The 19,416-nt window shown below is 34.8% G+C and overlaps 1 protein-coding gene across 2 annotated transcripts in view; it reads right to left on the reverse strand.

Moving 5' to 3' along the window:
• Positions 1-19,416, reverse strand: part of LOC150102896 (thymidine kinase, cytosolic-like) — a 224,501-nt gene that overhangs the window by 45,175 nt on the left and 159,910 nt on the right. For both annotated transcript variants that reach the window (XM_090397539.1, XM_090397540.1), the window contains one exon: positions 8,175-8,268. In XM_090397539.1, coding sequence (XP_090253665.1) covers positions 8,175-8,268 — 94 coding nt within the window. The remainder of the gene's footprint in view (positions 1-8,174; positions 8,269-19,416) is intronic.

A 19,416-nucleotide genomic window follows, 5' to 3' on the forward strand; every position in this document is an offset into this window, starting at 1 on the left:
GAGAGAAATTAGTCAGAACACTAAATTAGTTGTATACAAAACAGTGTTCAAACCAGTTTTAACTTATGGATCTGAGAGCTGGGTCAGAAGTAAAACACTTGACCAAAGACTAGAGACCACAGATATGAGAGTCCTGAGAAAGATTATAGGCGTGAACAGATGGCATCAATGGCAATATCATATTAAAAACGAGGATATTAGGAAAGAACTTGACATTGTCAGCATCCAGGAATGCGTTAGCAGAGCTAATCTCAGGTGGTATGGTCACTTAAACAGAATGGGCGAGGAAAGATTAGCAAAACAAGTGTTCTCTGCCAGGTTGGCAGGAAAACAACCCAGAGGAAGACCAAGATATAGGTGGATTGAAACTGTACAAAGTGCCTTAGATGATAGAAATATAAGATCTGATAATGTTGGAGTCTTGAAAAGTAACAGACTGATTTGGAGGAGAATTGTAGAAAATTGTAGTAAATTAATAATGATGTAATTTTTTTCATGTAGTACTATCATATCCTGTACACCCTTTGAGGGTACATAGCAGCAATTTGATGATGATGATGATGACATAACTGCCAAAAAATTTGGAATGCAAATATCAACAGATAAAAAAAAAATCACGGCTTTTAAAGAACCATCTTCGTTTAGAAGTAAAATCATGATTGAAAATAAAATTTTAGAACAAATTAACTGCTTCAAATATACAAAAGAAGCTGACATTGATATCAAAATTTCTAACTTTCTAAAGATAACAGAAATGATTAATAATATTTCCATACCTAACCAAGTTCAAAAGCATACAAGTTTATAAAGTTTTGGCGAGACCTTCTCTACTATACGGAAGTGAATTATGGACAACAAAAACTTCAGCAGAAAAAAAATACATAAAGAACTAAAAATAGACTCAGTATTGGACAAAGTATATGATTACTGAAAGAAGTGGATTGGGCATATCAAAAGAATGGACAGTTCAAGGCTATCCAAAAAAAAAAAATACTCCAATACCACCAGCTGGATGATATAGAAGTCAGGGATGACTAAGGGAAAAATGGAGTGTGATTGGAACAGGCCACTAGGCCTAAATCCCTGAAAGGATGATGATGATGTTTTAAGAGAAAATGCTAAGGAACTGGCAGCTTCATTGACCTGGCTGCTCAACGAAAGTCTAGCTACTGGGAAAATTACTAATGAGTGGAAGGATGGTAAGACAGTAAGTGCCACTGCACAACGATGGTGGTAGAATACAGGCATCTAACTATAGAGCAGTTTGTATTTCTTCTGTGCGGTTTGGAGAAATTAGTCAGGGGTCATATACAAAAAATTAGGCATATGAAGGTAATATCTGCGAAAGTCAGCATGGATTTGTTATATAGCATTGATGAGGGAGAGGCATATATTCCCTTTTTTTTTTTTTTTTTTTTTTTTTTTTTTTTTTGCAAAGGCATTTGATAGGGTGCCCATGATAAGTTGATATTTAATAAATGGGTGTTAGATATCAATATTAGTGAAGTAGATTGGAAATTGGTTGTCTAATAAATATCAGAGGGTTGTGTATGGAGGAGCTTCATCAAGGAAGATGGATCTTTTGCAGAGATCAGTACTTGCACCTTTGCTTTTTAACCTTTATGTCAATGATATTGCCACTGGGTTGCAGAGATATATTCAGTTATTTGCTGCTGATGATGTGAAGCTTGGGAGGATTATTAGTAATAGCACTGATGTTTTGTTCTTCAAGTGGATTTAAATAAGCTGGAAATGCAGCTAAATGTAGTCTTGAAATATGGGATCCACAGATAGAAGGTTGTACATACTCTATTGGTGATCTCTGCTAGATAAAGTGAATGAGGCAAGGAATCTTGGGTGATTGTTCATAAAATTTAAAGTTTAAGGGATATGTTGCAAAGGTGGTGAAGACAACCCAGAGGATTGCTGCAATACAAAGACAGACTTAGATTAGTAGAGATAAGAGTTGTGATTCCAATGTATAAAGCCCTGATCAGGACAATCTGGACTACTGTGTCTAGATCTGGTCATCAAGATTTGAAGAGGATAAATTAATTCTGGAGTGGGATACAAAGGTGGATAACCAAAATAATATCAGGACTTTAGACAAAGGGCATGGAAACTACAGAGTTTATTGGATAGAAGACAAGTATGACAGATTGAGATATTGCAACTGTTGAGTGGTATCTACAGGATTGGCACAGGAGGGATTTTCATACAGTAAAAACAAGGAGGCAGAACAAAGACAAGAGGCCATCGCTGAAAATTACAAAAGGAGGTGATGAGTAGGAGGGTGAGAAGTGGCTTTTTTGCATGGGAGGGTGGTTGAATCATTAAATTCATCACATGATAGAGTGGTGAGGGTTTAAAGAGTGGTGTGACAGACTACTGTCTAAGATGGGCATCCCTTAATGAGTCTTATGTCTCCATGGAGGTCCATAATAATGTCGGTGCTCAATGATGAGATCAGATGACTTAACTGAAATATCTACATTGATTAATGATGACTATGGCTACGCAGAGCTGAGCAAGAACCACTTCCTCTCTGCAAACCCTGCATATTTCTTCTGTGTATAGGTTAAAGAGAATCGGAGAAAAGACAGCCTTGTCTCACACCTTTCTGAACTGGGAATTCTTCTGAGGTCTCTCTATTTATTCTCAAAGATGCAGTCTGTTCCCAGTAAAGATAAGTTAACAGGCCTAATGTCTTTTCCATCCATGCCTATTTTTGATAGGATTTCAATTAATTGTTCATGTTGGACATTGTCGAATGCCTTTTTGTAATCTATATTTTAATTTCAGATTTAATCTGGTACAGCTTCTTATTCTCTCTTTGTTCCATGATGTTTGCCACTGTGATATCAATTTTTATCTTATAATCTGCCTTATAATAATGTAGGGAATAGACAGATGATGGTATCTTAGGAAACTAGCTGACCTAGCTGCAGCCTTGCCAATGTGGGTAGGGATCCAACATGAAATAATGTCCAGATGGAGGCTCCTTATATACAACAACTGTTGTACAAATGGATATGCGAAACCATCAGATGTTGTCCATATACCAGACTTCCAAGTACCTGAACTTTTTGAATCATTATAATAACATTCGTAGCATTTCAATTTTATGTAAACTCTATTGCATTGCAACTCAGCAGTATAGTTGGTACATTCTGATGAGATCTAATTAGATATTATGCTGTGGGGTCTGGCAGTTGTCTTCCCACACGACTTTGAACTGCCTGTATAGATAGGTACAAAATTCAAGTATTCTGCTTTGTGTATTTGCAAGAGCTGCTAGTGGGTAGCAGCAGGGTGGAATCTATGCAAGGAGAAGCTGCATGACGAATGAAGCTGTTCCATAACACAACTAGTAGCATCCATATGGGATTGGCTATAATAATGTCTAGAACTTGTAGTAATGCCTTCATTTGCAAAGCAAAGAAATGCATGTCAGTCTGACAGATACTTAAAATTTTTCCAGTGGGCATAAATAATCAGCCATATGGGGCTGGCAGGTATTTTATTTTGGCTGCTGTCTTCTGAGAGACAAAGACTAGGAATATGTGATGCTTGAAATTCTCCAGCTGCATTTCTGACAACCTGATGGTAGACTGGTTCTAGACATTAAAGTACACTGTCTCTTGCAGAAGTATACACTTGAGATCTATAGGGTCTTGATCTGAAAAATGCCCAGTAGATCAATGGATGACATCTGGTTCTACAGAAGTTGGTTGGCACTGAAGCAAAGCAGTTTTCAGTTTTTTCTTGAACTGTGCATCGTATCTTCCAGACAATATTAAGTGCATTGAATTTGATGTTTTTCTGATTTGTTTTTAGGGACAGGAATTCTGGGATATAAGAGGACATTGATGTTTTAGCAAAAACTCCTTAAGTCGATCTGTATTTGCATATCCATTATGTTTCAATATCGAAGGGGGATGAGTGGAATATTTCCTTGTCTTCTGGATTTTGTCCCAAACCTCTTTGATATTTGTTGTTCCAGTAAAGACGTGAACTGGATCCCCAAGTATTTTTGGCTCTGATGGGAAATATATCATGATCAGGCACAAGCATATTTGAAAGCAATTAAGTTGTATGTGGTCAGATATCTGCAGAAGATATCTCAAGCTTTCTTTGGGGCTTTTTTTTTTGGCTGATGTACATTCAGAATTCCATCCAGTTTGGGAAAAAGTGGAAACTGATTTGATATTTTGGATAATACAGTTGTCAAAATTTGTATTATATATTTTGTAATATGATACACTGCTTGATTAACAGGAGAGGAGCTGATTGTTGCAATATCGAATTTTGCCATGGATGAGAAGATATTTCAATCAGCTTGATCTATTTCATCTATTCTATCACCATATGTGATGGAATAAATATATGGTTATCTGTGTGTGCATATGACAGAGAGAGAAGTAGTAGTATTATTAGTAGTAGATGTTATCTTCTATTTCCCATTTAAAAAAGTGGGAAGAAGAACGGTGAACAAATTGTTAGGCTGATAGCAGTGAATGTGTGGGTATGTGGAAAAGCTATTACTTTCATGGTTTAGAAGGGATAGGTTATTGTTATCAAGCATGCATGCTACAACTCATCCTCTGATGTTACAGCATACATTACCCCCCAAGTATGTCTCTTGCAAGAGACATACTTGAAATCTGGTGAGAATTTCAGATCTCATGTTTCTGTAAGAGGATTGTCATATCATCCATGTTTTGGCAGAATTCACAATTCCAACATACAAATTTGGAGCATGTCCTGTCCCTGCATTTGTCATGCTTTGTATATGGTCATATTCTACTGAGAAATTAGGTTTATTTTTAGTTAAAATCAACACTTTTCCTAGTATAAAATTTATAGTAGCAAAAGAAAATAATGGAGTCTTTCTATTCCTTAAAGTGGAAGGTCTTAGTCAACTATTCTATTTATAGAAAACTCACTGGAAATTCATCCTTCATGACTCCATGCATCATTCATCTCAAAACTCAGTTATCAAGCCCTTCTCCACAGAGATCTGAGGATTTTAGTGCATTAACGATAGAATGATTTTCAATAGTTATTTCCTTCCTTCCATTAAATTTAAAAGAGAAAATTCCTCTCTTAGAACACCATGGAGTTTACTAGATTCCTTCTTTCTTCAGACTTTCTTATTTCAACAAGACAGAATTGTACTGTAAAAATTCAATTAGAACATACAGGTTATATCTGTTTTCATTATCCTGAGAGCTGTGGTCTTGCAGAACATAGAGTTTCTACTAGCAACAAGATCTTTTGGAAACAAAACAAAAATTTTTCATATCAGCTCTTACAAATTTGAGACTTTTCAAGGAATGATATGAAGCCATTGTAGCCTAAGTTGAAATTCAACCTAATCTGAAATGCAAAAATGGCTCAAATATATCAAAATTTTGGGACTGATCAGTTTGAACTGCTTCTAACAATTCCTTCTTTTAATTTTTTTCTAATATATATAAATTTATGCACTGAGCCACTGTCCTTTATTTCCTTATTAACTATATTTAAATTATTCCTTAGTTTTCTAACAGTATTATAGTGCTAGCCTCTGGGAGGGGAAACAAAGTACACCTTGATAATGTTTGTTTGCAATTCCATTTTTGCTTCATATAACAGATGTATGTTTACTCTGAAGATATGACAGAGATTAAACACTTTATTTTTTTTGTACATAATTTTATGTGTATAATCTATTTATTATATATATTACTTTCAATAATGGGGAGTAAGAGCAGTTTGTTAAATTTAATGCAGTAATATTTACATCTTTAATACTGTACTCTTTCTGTAATGAATTTGCTCTTGATACCCCACACTTGCACTGAGTTCTTGTACCCCTCATATGTGGGATATATTATGTAACGATAGGATTTTTTTTTTTTTTTTTTTGTACAGTGAATCCTCAGCAAAGAGGTGACAAAATGCTCCTCAAAATATCTGATAAATACCAGAGAATAACAGCAGAGATAATTTATACCCTTTGCTGAAACAAAAAACTAGAAAGTTTAAGAATAGAGCAGAATGCAATCTGCCCTAAGAGATTCGAATATCCTATGTGCTCTAAGATTCCTCAAACATTTGGATGTCTGCACAGTTAGTTTCTTAATTAGCTTTATATTTATTTATGGCACGGTTGATGAAATTATCATTGAAAATAGCAAGCCAAAAATTGATAGGCTTATTTCTTACACCTATATATATATACAATACCAGATTCCTCATATAGATTACGATGATGAGAAGAGAATGTTTTCTAACATAAAACTGAGAACCAAAGGTTTCTACATAGTTGGAGAAGAATGGGAAGATCTAAGACAAGATGATTATTTTTAGTTTCAAGAATAAACTGTACCTTTAGATGTATGACATCAACCTTGTTAACAAACTTGAAGCTATGTCTGCAAGCCTTGCAAGAGAAAAAACATCTTTCACCTCTGACCAAAAAAAAGGCCTGATTAGGAGCGGTTTCAAAATTTGATAGTTATATATCAAATGTAGATAAGAACAAATGCATCTAGGTGTGTCTGCATGGTTAGCTGGGTAGCAATGTGCTTCGCAACCATATGCTTGGGAAAGGAGTGTCCTGGTTCGATTGCCATTGTCAACGTGAGGAGCTTAAAAATCTTTCTCAGGTATAGCCAAGTTAGCCAGTCTTGGGCGTGGACTGCAAGGTTTTTCTCCCCAATTTATCTGGGATTTTTCCTCCCACAAGCAGGCAAACCAGCCCTTTGAACACACGCAGCTACAGACATAGGACACACCAGGAGGCATAGGGCTAGCCACCATATACTTGGGACTGGTACGGCTTAGAAGGGTTAAAGATGGCTCCATAACAGGCCACTAGGCCTAATACCTGACGGGAAGAAGAAGAAGCATCTAGTGTCTCTTACACACTATTTCGATAAATAAAATAAACAAAGTTGATTACAAGTCAAAAAATTCAATAATGCTAGATGGAAAAGTTTGTTCAAATAAATCCAGGGTACTTTCCAGATGTATGGTGGTAAACAGCATAATAATATTTAGATCTATTAGAATATCGGTAGATGCAACATAAAGTTTAGTAAAATTAGTGAAAACTAGTTTATTTGTTGTCAGCATGATGCTTGTTTGTTTGTTGTTGTTTATATAAGGTTTATATTTGATTATAGTATATTAGTTTAATCTAGTTTGAGTGTTTTAATGAAATGCAAGGGTTGATGAGTGTGTATTTTTATATTTAATTGTTGAATTAGCAAGTATAGTGACACAACAATGAAAGCAGCCACCCTTTGTTTAAATTCAATACATGTAGTTTCTAACAGTATGGCATGTGTGAGATATATTCGTTATCAAATGCAAATAATTTATAGCAAAAGATAATGGTGTGAGAATTTGTCAGAAATTAGTGGTAATCAAGCAGAGGGAGAAACATGAGGTTCTGAATGTGAGCAAGACTTCTATAGTACGCCCACAGATACGCGATCCTTCGACACTTCTGCGCATGTCAACAGAAGGAGAATCCATTCTGATAATAGGGTAATCAATCCGTATTGTGGGATGAGTTCTTTATTATTACACATGGGAAAATTAACTTCTCTTTTATGATCATTGTAGTTTTCAAAGTAACTATTTTGCTTGTATAATAATTGGAATATTTTACCTATAAAGCATGTGATTTTGCGTGTTGTAGACTAATTCGTTCATTGCCTTATTTCTTTCTCCCCTTCAACATGAATTGACTCTTCTTGGCAGTCTGCCAATGAGAGTTCTCCCTTCTGTGGCCAGACTATAACAATGAATGAAATGAGCCATTGTAACAAGTAGTGCTCCATGTGAGAAAGAATGGATACCTGAATAGAACTGGTAGAGTGCATATCAGTGACAGGTAATACAGAAATACTAGAAGAAACAGAAAGTGTACTGTATGATGACAGAAATCTTGCAGTTTTTTTGAGTACTTCATAATACAAAATTATCTTTTTTCTGAGATGTTTTTATCAAAAACTGTCTTAAATGATTTCATGTATCTTTTTCAGTTCATTATTATGCAAACCTAAAAATAAGTTGATATAAAAATGGCTTGCAGTAACTTCTGGTTATATTTATTATTTATATCTTGATATATAAACTAGATATTTTCTTATTACAAAAAAGCCATGAAATATACATACAAACTGTCCTTCATCAATTCCAATAACTGTATAATCTTCATTTTCAGTGTCCAGTTCTTCAAGTTTAGTGGCAACAACTGCAGACAAAGTTTGCCTGAAAAGAAAATGTAATGCATTAGTTTTGAAAGAGATTAATGTCTTGCTTAATAATTAAAAGGGGAAAGGAGTTATAAATCCTGTAAAAAATGTTCATGTAAGATAATAGCTGATGATAAACCTACTAAGTTCAAGTAGAAACCATTTCTAGTCAAGTCTTATGTTATATATGGCAACAATCATAGCAAAATTCTGGCATGTGTTAGGAAAAATATGGTGCCACCATTCTCATTTAAGATGAGGTGCAAATTTGAATCTGCTGAATCTGTTTTAGAAGAGCAATAGAAATATCAAATGATATTCACTTGATGTTTGCATTAAGAAGCAAGGATGAGAAGTGAATTGAATTCAAATCGCAAACTGATTCATTATACAAATTATGGAAACAAATACCATGTTAAAGTAAAACTTCAGTTTAACATAAACCAAAATAATCACTTGACATCTTCGACCTTCACATTAAGGTCATCATCTGGAGTGTACACATATATATAAAGAAACAAGCTACACTACATAGTATGCTATAGTTACATTAATTTGTTTGGTCAACTTTTAAAACTACTGGTCTGATCTCTGGTTTAAATAAAAAACTTACTACATCAACACTAGAATTCTGTTATTATTATTATTATTATCTATTTGGTTACAAAAAATAAATTAAGCTGGAGAGCAACATGCGCTCACATAATTACTCATGTAAATGTACATACAAAACAGTATGGATGATGGCTGATAAAAACTAAAATTACAGCCCTAAAATCAGAGTTTGCAGGAAAACTTGAAGAACTTAAGTGGACTGGATGTATGCCATCCAAATTCTTGGAATTTTTATGCCATCATTATTAAGATTAGGATGGTTGATCACAAGCTTCTTTAAATTTACGTTCATATAAAGTTTTTGTATGATGTAAAGAGCAGGTACTTTTCCAAACAATTTGGTGCAGGGTGTTAAGGGTGTGATCTGAGAGGCCTGATCACCAAAATTGTTAAATTTAGTGTGTCATTTATGTTCTTTTTTTATGGATAGGAATTGTGCATCCAGTTTCACCAATATAAGGTAAGTTACAGGTGCAATGGATGCGATATACTCCATGGTGAGCTAATGGGGGGGGGGGACTCTTAGAGGAGCTGAATAAGTTTTTTAATTTTATAGGCAGTTTAAAAGTAGCATTAAGATTATAATGGTGTAGAATTGTATTTATTTTTTCTGATAACCCTTTAATATATAAGATAGCTTTGGTTTTACTAATCTATATTTATTTTTTTGGTCAAGTTTTATGAAGAACTTTATTGATAGTATTTTTAGTTAGTAAGGGGTTTTTTTTTTTCCACAAGAAGTCAGGAGAGTACTTTTAGCGGCTGACTAAATTAATGTAACTTTAGCATACCATGTAGATTGTGGTGTAGCTTGTTTCTTTGAATACATGTGTATACTCCAGATGACGACCTTAATGTCAGTGTTGAAACATAAAGTGATTATTTTGGCTTATATTAAACTGAAGTTTTACGTTAACATGGTAATTCTTGTAGATAGGCTTATATGTTGGTAACACATGACTATTAAATTATTTAAGGAAGTTACAACGTATACTGGAATATTAATTAAAAAAAACTTTAATAAATACTCCCTATATTTCGGCAATGTCACATTACCATCTTCATGGGAACATACAACAATGACACGTGCACGCAGACACTACAAAAAGCAAATGAAGCAGAAGAGAGAAAACGACTGTTGTTCCTAGAGTCCTAAAGGTGCTCCCCCCCCCCCGAGGGCTATATTGGGTTGTCTTGGCTGTTGGGCTGAAGTTCTCAAAATGCAAGCTTCCCAAATTTGGGGCAGTCTCATGCACCCAAATTTGTTGAGGTTTGGAAAGTTTTTTTAAGAGCTGAGACTGATTCCATGAACAATCTTTCATATTTAAATTTGCTGCAGTGTATTAACGTGGCTTTCTTCCAATGTATTCTGTGGCGGGTATCTAGAGCATGATCTGCCTGCAAGCCCAGAGTGGCTGTACTGATGAAACCGGATGTAGTCATTGTGTTCCAAAATCCTGACATTTGCTGTCCTGCCTGTTCAGCCAATGTAGGATAGTTTACAGCTGCAAGGGACTTGGTATACCCTAGGTAAGTCTAGTAGAAGTGGTTGGTCTTTGGTGGAGCAGATAAGGAATGCCAATTTTTTTATATGGTTTGTAACAAGAATTCAAGACATTTTTTTAAAGATTTTGGTTAACTTTTCAGAGGTGCCCCAGATATAGGGAATGGTGATGGATTTAGTGTAATCTTTGTTATAAAGGGAGGGTTAACTGGTTTTAATATTTTTTGGGGGTTGTAGCCATTGGCTAAGAAAGTGTTAAGGATGTGGTTTAGTTCAGTGGTTAGGGCATTGTCATCTGAACAGATTAATTTTGCCCTGTTAGTGTTTTTATAACCCCATATTGTTGTGTGTGTGGGGGGGGGGAGAGATTGCTGGTGAATTTATCTGCTTGTATGGGTGGGTTTTCAGTAAACAAAAAAAATCAAGGATCTATCAGGCTGGTCAGTGATTAGAGTGTCTAGGAAAGGGAGACTGTTGTTTTCCTCTTTTTCCAAGGTGAACTGGATTCTCAAGTATTGGTTGTTTAAGTGTGTTAAAAAGGAGTGAAGTGTATCTGGGCCATGTGGCCAAATGGTTGGTTTTTGTGGAGGCAGAGTTTAAGGTTTTCTCTTCAAGTCTCCATAAAGAAGTTGGCCAGGGGGTGGGGAGAGTGGTGAACCCATGGCTGTCCCCCTCTATCTGTTTATATAATCTTCCTTGCCAAAGGAAATAGCCTGAGTTCATTGTGAACTGAAATAGGGCTGAGATATCATTGGGAGGAAATTTGGCTTGGTTTGTCATTCATGTATGTTCTCATGAAGATGGCAATGTGACATTGCCAAAATATAGGAGGTATTTATTAAAGTTTCTTTTAATTAATATTCCAGTATACACTGTAAATTCCTTAAATAATTTTATAGTCATGTTAACATGGTAACTGTTTCCATAGTTTGTATAATGAATGCTGATCACCATGTAACCATGAAAGAAATGATAAAACTGATATTTTTCTTTCAAATTCTGAAAAACCTGAATCAAAATTTGAGACAGAATAAAAAATAAATAAATAAAACAATTATAATAATAATAAAAAAAAATCTGAATTTAAATCAATAACAAATATCAGTTTAAACTGAAACAGAGAAATAACACCATAATTACAACTCAAAAAAATTATATTGTTTTCCCTCCACCAGGTAAGATTAGTCACTAGGACTGCACGAGAAATAGTGATTAACCGATTCTCATGGACCCTACTTTTTTTTTTTTAAACCATACAATTTGTTCCCCCAACTTTCCATTAAAAATTTTAGGTTTTTAACATATTAATACTCACTATTTCTATAAAACATTGTTACTATTAAAATGTCTAATTGATTTTTTTTTTTAGATTAAATTTTCATTCAAAAATACTTTAATTTATATGAGTTATTTTCTTGACAAATTTATTAATAACTGTGTGCGTGTTTGTGTGAGATTTTATATTTTTTTAAGAAATTAAAGAAAGTTTAATTACAAACCATTAATATGCACTTCTCAAGAACAAGAGGAAATAAATGAGGCGAATGAAAATTCCTTTGAATAATGTTCAAAATGCAGCAGTTTTGAAGTGAGATTATCAAGGTCATTTGAGGTTGAACGATAAAGAAAACTACTTTGACCTCAGATTATTTGGGCAGTTGGTAACATTGAGCTCATTTTAGGTGAGATTAGTTAAACAGACTCTTTTGTGACAGAATTAAGAGCTCTGTCCAGCAAGTCTGCTACAACTAATTACCTAGTAAACAGACATTGTTGGTATCATTCCAATGATGCACAATTCGAGTTTAGAACCCAGAATCTCACTGGCCAATATCTGCCACTCTAAGCAACACACAAATGCAATGAGGTGGATTTTCAGCTGCAATAAATTTACAGGCACAATAAATATGGTGAAATAATGTGAAAGAGAATTTACAGAAACAGAAAGTGAAGAAACCTAAAGGTATAATATCTGTCTTAGATATGAGTCACATATGGTAGTCATTCATTTTAGAAATTATGGACTTTACAACAGTGCTATAAATAACTATTTTAATTTCCCAAAGTTTTGACCTTAATATTAAGGTCATCATCTGGAGTATATACAAGGACAAGCTGAGTTACAATTCACACAGTATGCTAATGATTTGATCAACAGTTATTCTACTAGCATAACCTCTAGTGAAATATAATATAATATATATATATATAATATAAAAATAAATAAATAAAAATACAAATAAATAAAATTAATTAATTAATTATCTTATTTTTTATTAATTTTATTTTATTTTACAAATAAAATTAATTATTAAAAAAACTACATCAAAGCTAAATTCTATTTTTCTATTTAAGATAACATAAGAGACACATTCTTTCATATAGATAGTTTTCTTACAGTAACAATGATGTCCTAATTTAACATGACAATTGTTATATTAGATTTTAGATTCTGGCTTATCCACAGTCCTGTTTGTAGTTAACTCTTAGGGAGAAAGGTTCCGTGGGTGGAATATGTACCTTCCATATGCTTGGGAGTTTTAGACCATCATTATTGTTCAGATTAGATGGTTGATAAGAATCTCATAGGTATCCTTAAATTTACATTCATATCATGTTTTGATGTGATGTAAACAACTGGTGCTTTTCCAGTCAATTCAAAGTGAAGTGATCAAGGCATGATCAGAAAGGTCAGCTTCACCATAGTTATATTTAATGTGTCGTTTATGTTCTTTTTGTCTGATAGGAATTGTGCATTCTGTTTCCTCTATATATGGTAGATTCTTCTTCTTATTATTGTGCTATCTCCTATCGAAGGTCAGCGACCATCTTGGCGAACAAACTGCGCTCTTGTGCTAATCTGAGCAGTTGTGCACTGCTCTTTCCTGTCCACATCTTGATGTTGTCAAACCATGATATTCTTTTTCTTCCTCTAGTTCCTTTGCCACCAATTCTTCCTATCAAAATAGTTTGTAGAAGTTGGTATTTGCTGTTTCTCATGATGTGGCCAAGATATGATGTTTTTCGTTTCTTGATTATTTGTACAAGATGTTTAGCTTTGCCAATGGATTTTAAGACATCTTCATTGGTAATTTTTTCTGTCCATGATATCTTTAGCATTCTTCTGTATAGCCACATCTCAAAGGCTTCGATTTTCTTGATGGTTGTCACCTTCAATGTCCATGTTTCAACTCCATAGAGCAGAATAGATCACACGTAGCATTTCAGCATTCGGCATCTGACTTCCATGTTTAGGTCTTTATTGCAGAATAGTGTTCTCATTTTCATGAAGGACTGCCGTGCAACTTCAATCCTTGTCTTTATATCTATTTCTAGATCCCACCATTCATTAAGCCAGCAACCAAGATATTTATATCTTGACACTTGATCAATATTTTTCCCATTGAGTGTCAATTTCATTGATGAGGCTGGATGTTTGCTGATGATCATGTATTTTGTCTTGTTGATGTTTATATTTATTCCCATTCTTTGGCTTTCTATGTATACTCTGTCAATGAGTTTTTGGAGATCCATAATATTATCTGCAATTAGCACGGTGTCATCTGCATATCGAAGGTTGTTAACAATCTTTCCATTTAATGCGATTCCCTCTGAACATTCTACCAATGTTTTATTAAAGATTACCTCTGCATATATGTTGAACAGGAGTGGTGAGAGCACACATCCTTGTCTCACTCCTCTTTTGATGTTAATATCACTGGTGGTAATGTTGTCTAATTGAACGGTAGCTGACTGATTCCAATACAGATTTGTTATTAGTCTTATGTTTTGTTCGTCTAGCGTTATTTGTTGAAGGACTTCTATTAAGTTATTGTGTCTGACTTTATCGAATGCTTTTTCAAAATCTATGAAACACATAAAGACAGATTTCTGTTTTTCTATGCATTTTTGTATCAATATTTGGGTACAGAAAAGGGTCTCTCTAGTACCAAAACCATTCCGAAAGCCGAATTGTGTTTCACTTAGAGTTTCTTCATTTTTTCTATAAATACGATTCTGAATTACTTTCAAAAATATTTTTAATGTTTGGCTCATTAGACTAATAAGTCGGAAGTCACCACAGGAATTCGCTTTGAGTTTCTTTGGGACAGTGATAAATGTAGATTTGAGCCAATCTGATGGAAATTCATCACTTTCATATATTTTATTAAATAGTTTTTCAAGAAGTTTGATGTTATCTGGTTCTATTAATTTTAAAAATTCTGTTTGCACACCATCTGGTCCACTGGCTTTTCCTGTTTTACTTGTTCGTATAGCATTCTCTATTTCGCATTTCATGATTGCTGGTCCTTGAATGTTATCTTTTATATTTATAGGCTTCTGTCTAGTATCATTGAAAAGTTCTGTTACACATTTTATCCAAATCTGTGCTTTATTCTCTTCTTCTAGAACTATTTTTCCATTTTCGTCTCTTAGAGACACTATTTGCTTTTTCCTCAGTTTTCCAGAATTTCGTTGATTTTCTTATACAGATTGAAATTATCATGTTTCTTCTGAAGCAGTTCAATTTCAGTACATAAATTTTTCATCCAATTTTCCTTGGCTTCTTTTATTTTTTTCTTGATGATGTTATGTGTTTCCGTATACCTGGCAAGGTCTTTGTTTTTGTACATTCTTCTTGTATCAATAAGAGAAAAAATCTCATCTGTCATCCATTCCTGTTGTTTTATATTATTCACATAACCTACTTCTTCAATACTTGTTGTTATGATGGCATTCTTTAAGCTATTCCAAAGAGATTCCACACTTTTATTTTCTTCTATGTTAATCTGTTGTAATCGCAGGTTAAGCTGTGTCTTGGCACTTTTATTTATGTTCGGGTCTTTCAGTTTTTCTACATCAATTTTCTTTTTCTTCTTTTGTGATTTTTTAGCTGATTTTAATCTAAGACGTACTTCTGCAACTATGGGATTGTGGTCTGATGAGATATCTGCTCCAGGATAAGTCTTTGCACTCTTTATACTACTGTGGAATCTTTTATTTATCAGTATATAATCAATTTGATTTCTGACAATGTTATGTTGGTTATCTTGAGGCGATTTCCAAGTGTACAGTCTTCTGGGTGGAAGTTTAAACCAGGTATTTGCTATTGTTAGATCTTCTTCCTGACAGAACTGTACTAGGCGATCTCCTCTGTCGTTTCTGGTGCTTAAGCCATGTTTGCCAACAATTTCTCCATCACACCCTCTTCCCACTTTTGCATTGAAGTCACCCATCACTATGTTTATATCATGTTTCTTTATTAGGTTTTTAATCTCTTTTAGGTGTTCATAAAACTCTTCAACATCTTCTTCACTTTTGTCAGCTGTGGTTGCATAAGCTTGGATGATATTTATGTTAATGGGGTTTCCCTTAAGTTGTAACAGCATTATCCTTTCAGAAAATGGAATCCAATTTATTACTGATTTATTGATTTCTTCATCTACTATTACAGCTACACCATGTCGATGTTTGTTCTCATCATTCCCAGAGTAATACATCGCCGTATTATCTTGTTGACACTTTCCAGATCCTGGCCATCTTGTCTCTCAAATTCCCAAAATCCGGATGCCCAGCCTCTTCATTTCTCTTGTGGCATTTCTTAATTTGCCAGCTTCATACAGAGTTCTGACATTCCAAGTTGCAATTTTAAAAGTGGACACCATTTTGAGCCCGGAGATTCTTCGCACCCCTGTCCCATTTAAGGGACGCCGGGAACTTGGGGCCAATTGTAAGGGTTTGCTCGCCATGGTGGTTGTTCTGGAGATAAGGTAGAGCAGTAGTTTCTCCATTTGCTTTCTGCTCTGCAGTATTACAGATGTACACAATATAATCATATTGCCATCTGCAAATCTCTGATCACAAGCTTTTCCGTCATCATTTGGCTTCAACCTTGTGTCAGTACTGACAATGCTGCTTCCCAATGTCAGGGGCAGTGACCCCAGCAGGTGCTTATTTAATGGTGGCACTACTCGCCATGTCACCGAGTTGTCATTGGGCTTTGTGAGGTTTTAAGTGAAACAGAGTTGCCACTTCTGCTCCCCCACGCCCTGATAGCTCAGTCGCTGTTGGTCCACAGCTGCTTATTCACCAGATTGCTCTGCTTATATCGCAGCTAGCCTCCATATCTGAAGGCTGTTCCCCGATCCGCCACCTGGGGATGCACCCGGTAGTAGTCAGCTCTGCCCCGGGTATGGTAGATTACAGGTGCAATAAATACGGTATACTCCAGGGTGGGCCAGCGGAGGGAGTGGGTCTTTGGATGAGTTGAGTAAACATTTTAATTTTGCAGGAGGTTTAAAGGTGGCTTTTAGGTTGTATTTCTGTAGTATTCCATTTATTTTATCTGATGTCCCTTTAATGTAAGGAATGGTTATAGTTTTATTGTAGTCTGGTTTCTCTTTGTTTTTTATTGAGGTCTTGTAGACAATTTTGTTAATAGTGTTTCAGCTGTAACCATTTTTTAGGAAAGTATTGCTGATAACTTTAAAGTTGTCTTTCAGCGCGTGTTCATTGGAGCAAATCTTCAAAGCCCTGTTTTTTAGAGTATTAATGACACCTAGTTTTTGTGCTGGGTGGTGGTAGGAGTTTGTGTATATATTCCTTCACTGTTTGTGTAAACAGTGAAGGAAAGCCTGCCATAAGGAAGATGTGGGACAAGTGTATCTAGAAACAGAAGTGTCTTCTGCTTTTCAATCTCAACTATGAACTATATGCATTTGTGTTGTTTGTTTAGGTGGCTAAGGAAAGTGTCTAGTGTCTGGTGGCCATGGGGCCAGATTGTGAAAACATTGTCAATGTTTTCTTAATTCACATTAAGCCAGACTTTGGGTTTTAAAGGAGAGGAATCTAGAGCATGTTGCTCAAAATGTTTCATATAAAAGTTAGCAATAAGGGGGATAATGGCAAGCCCATGCCTGTGTCTTCTTTTTGTAGGTAGAAAGCATGTTGCCATACAAAATAACCAGAACATAATGCATGCGCAAAGAGCACCGTGATATCTGGAGGGAATTTGTCCTGTAAAGGACAAACTCCCTCCCAAGGTATTTTTTTCCCAAGATATTTGTATGATTGGGACATTTGTAAAGAGGGCAGAGACATCAAAACTGACTAATAAATCATCTTTTTCTAATGTAATGTCTTTGATTATGTTTATGAAGTTGTGTGTTTCTGATAAATGTCGGGAAATTAAAATAGTTACTTATAACATGGTTGTAAAGTCCATAATTTCTAAGATGAATGCTGATCAAGGTGCAACATTAAAAGAAAGGATTCACATATGGTAGGATTTTAGTGATCATATTTAGTATATAAATCGGAATAAATCAAAGACAGATTTATATACTAAATATAAACCAAAGTGAATTCATATAAACATCTAGGAAAAATCATTCATACAAATATCTTGGGAAAAAAATACAAATAACCATAAATTTACTTGATCATGAAATTTCAGCTAGAATAAGAGCTTGATGGAAAGTTTTCAAGCATTATAGAGAAATATTTAAAAGCAATTTACCAAACTGCCTAAAAAGAAAAAATTTATAACCAGTGTACAACAATGACTCTATGGTAGTGAAACCCGTAGTGTGACTAAAAAACACCCCGAGAAACTGAAAACAACACAAAGAAAGATGGAAAGAGCCATTTTGAGAATAAGATGGTTAGATAAAAAGAATAATACTTTGATAAGGAAGCAAACAAAGGTAAGACATTGCTTTAGTAATAAAAGGAAACAAATGGCACTGGGCAAGACATAAGAATGTCTGACAACAGATGGACAAAGAGAACAACAGAAAGGAATCCAAGAACTGGTTATTGAAAACCAGGTATACCAATGGTAAGATGGCACAAGATAACAAGATGTTATGAACATTTATGGTGGAAAGATGCACAAAACTGGCTAAAATGGAAGAAGCATGGAGAGGCATTCGTTCAGTAGTGGATATATTCTCATACCTGTTAAGAAGTTAATAAACTTTGTACCAAGGTACTTTGTCAACAGGTCTGTGTCCTATATTCAGTGTACAATTCATGGATTTTATAGAATTACTGATAAAAAAAGCAAACCATTTTATTATCATCATCTATACTGGACTTCACTGTTTATTTCTGCATGGAGTCAAGACTCATCGTGAGAGCTCCACTCTAGGTCCAACAAAGTTGATCATACAATATCTTAAAATCATTCACTTGGTGTGCATCCACTCTTCTTTCAGGTAATGCATTCACAAATCCACTACTCTCCAGGAAAAGAAAACCTTTCTAGTACAGACAAGGCCGTATATGAATCTGTGAAGGGCTGCTTTGCCCTTGTGCATTCAGTTTGTGATGCCCATTGCAAAATATCTGCATTTTCTATTGGAATGTTCTGATATTATGTTAGCAATCTGGCTTTATATACTCTTTTTAAAGTTACCTCCTATCCTTTAAATTCAGATGACAAGATCTGTAAAAAGAAGTCCAGGTATATAATCTGATCAAAATCCTATACAATGGAACCATTCTTATCTTTGATGGGTAATACTTCTCAACACTGCTGCATTCTGCTAGGTAGTCCTCACCACCTCCACAAAGATTCCGGTTCTGGTATAATCTCACCAGTTTCTTCTTCTTCTTTCTCAGTCATTTTTGATACACTGCTGAATGATCTTCCAATTTTCCTGGTCTTCTGTTTCTGCCATCCATCTCTTTCCAGCCAGTTTTTATATTTCATCTGCCCATCTTGTTTTTGGGCATCCTTGTCTTCTCTTTCCAGTTGGTATCCATTCTGTTACTTTTCTAGTCCATCTATTGTCTGTTCCTTGAGCAGATGTCCTGCTCATCTCCATTTTGATTCTTTTACAATTTCTATTGCATCCAAGACTTTTGTCTGTGATTTGATCCATTTCTTCCTCTTTTTATCCATTAGTGTTATTCCTAGGATGATTCTCTCCATTCTTCTTTCTGTAACCAGTATTTGTTTTTTCATTTGTTTAGTTAGCACCCAGGTTTCTAAGCCATAGGTGAGTACTGGTAATATGCCAATGTTCAATACTTTACTTT

Source organism: Typopeltis vanoorti, chromosome 9 (assembly GCF_054136105.1).
Source record: "Typopeltis vanoorti isolate ZY-2024b chromosome 9, IOZ_Tvanoo_1.0, whole genome shotgun sequence".
NCBI classification, from domain to species: domain Eukaryota; kingdom Metazoa; phylum Arthropoda; class Arachnida; order Uropygi; family Thelyphonidae; genus Typopeltis; species Typopeltis vanoorti.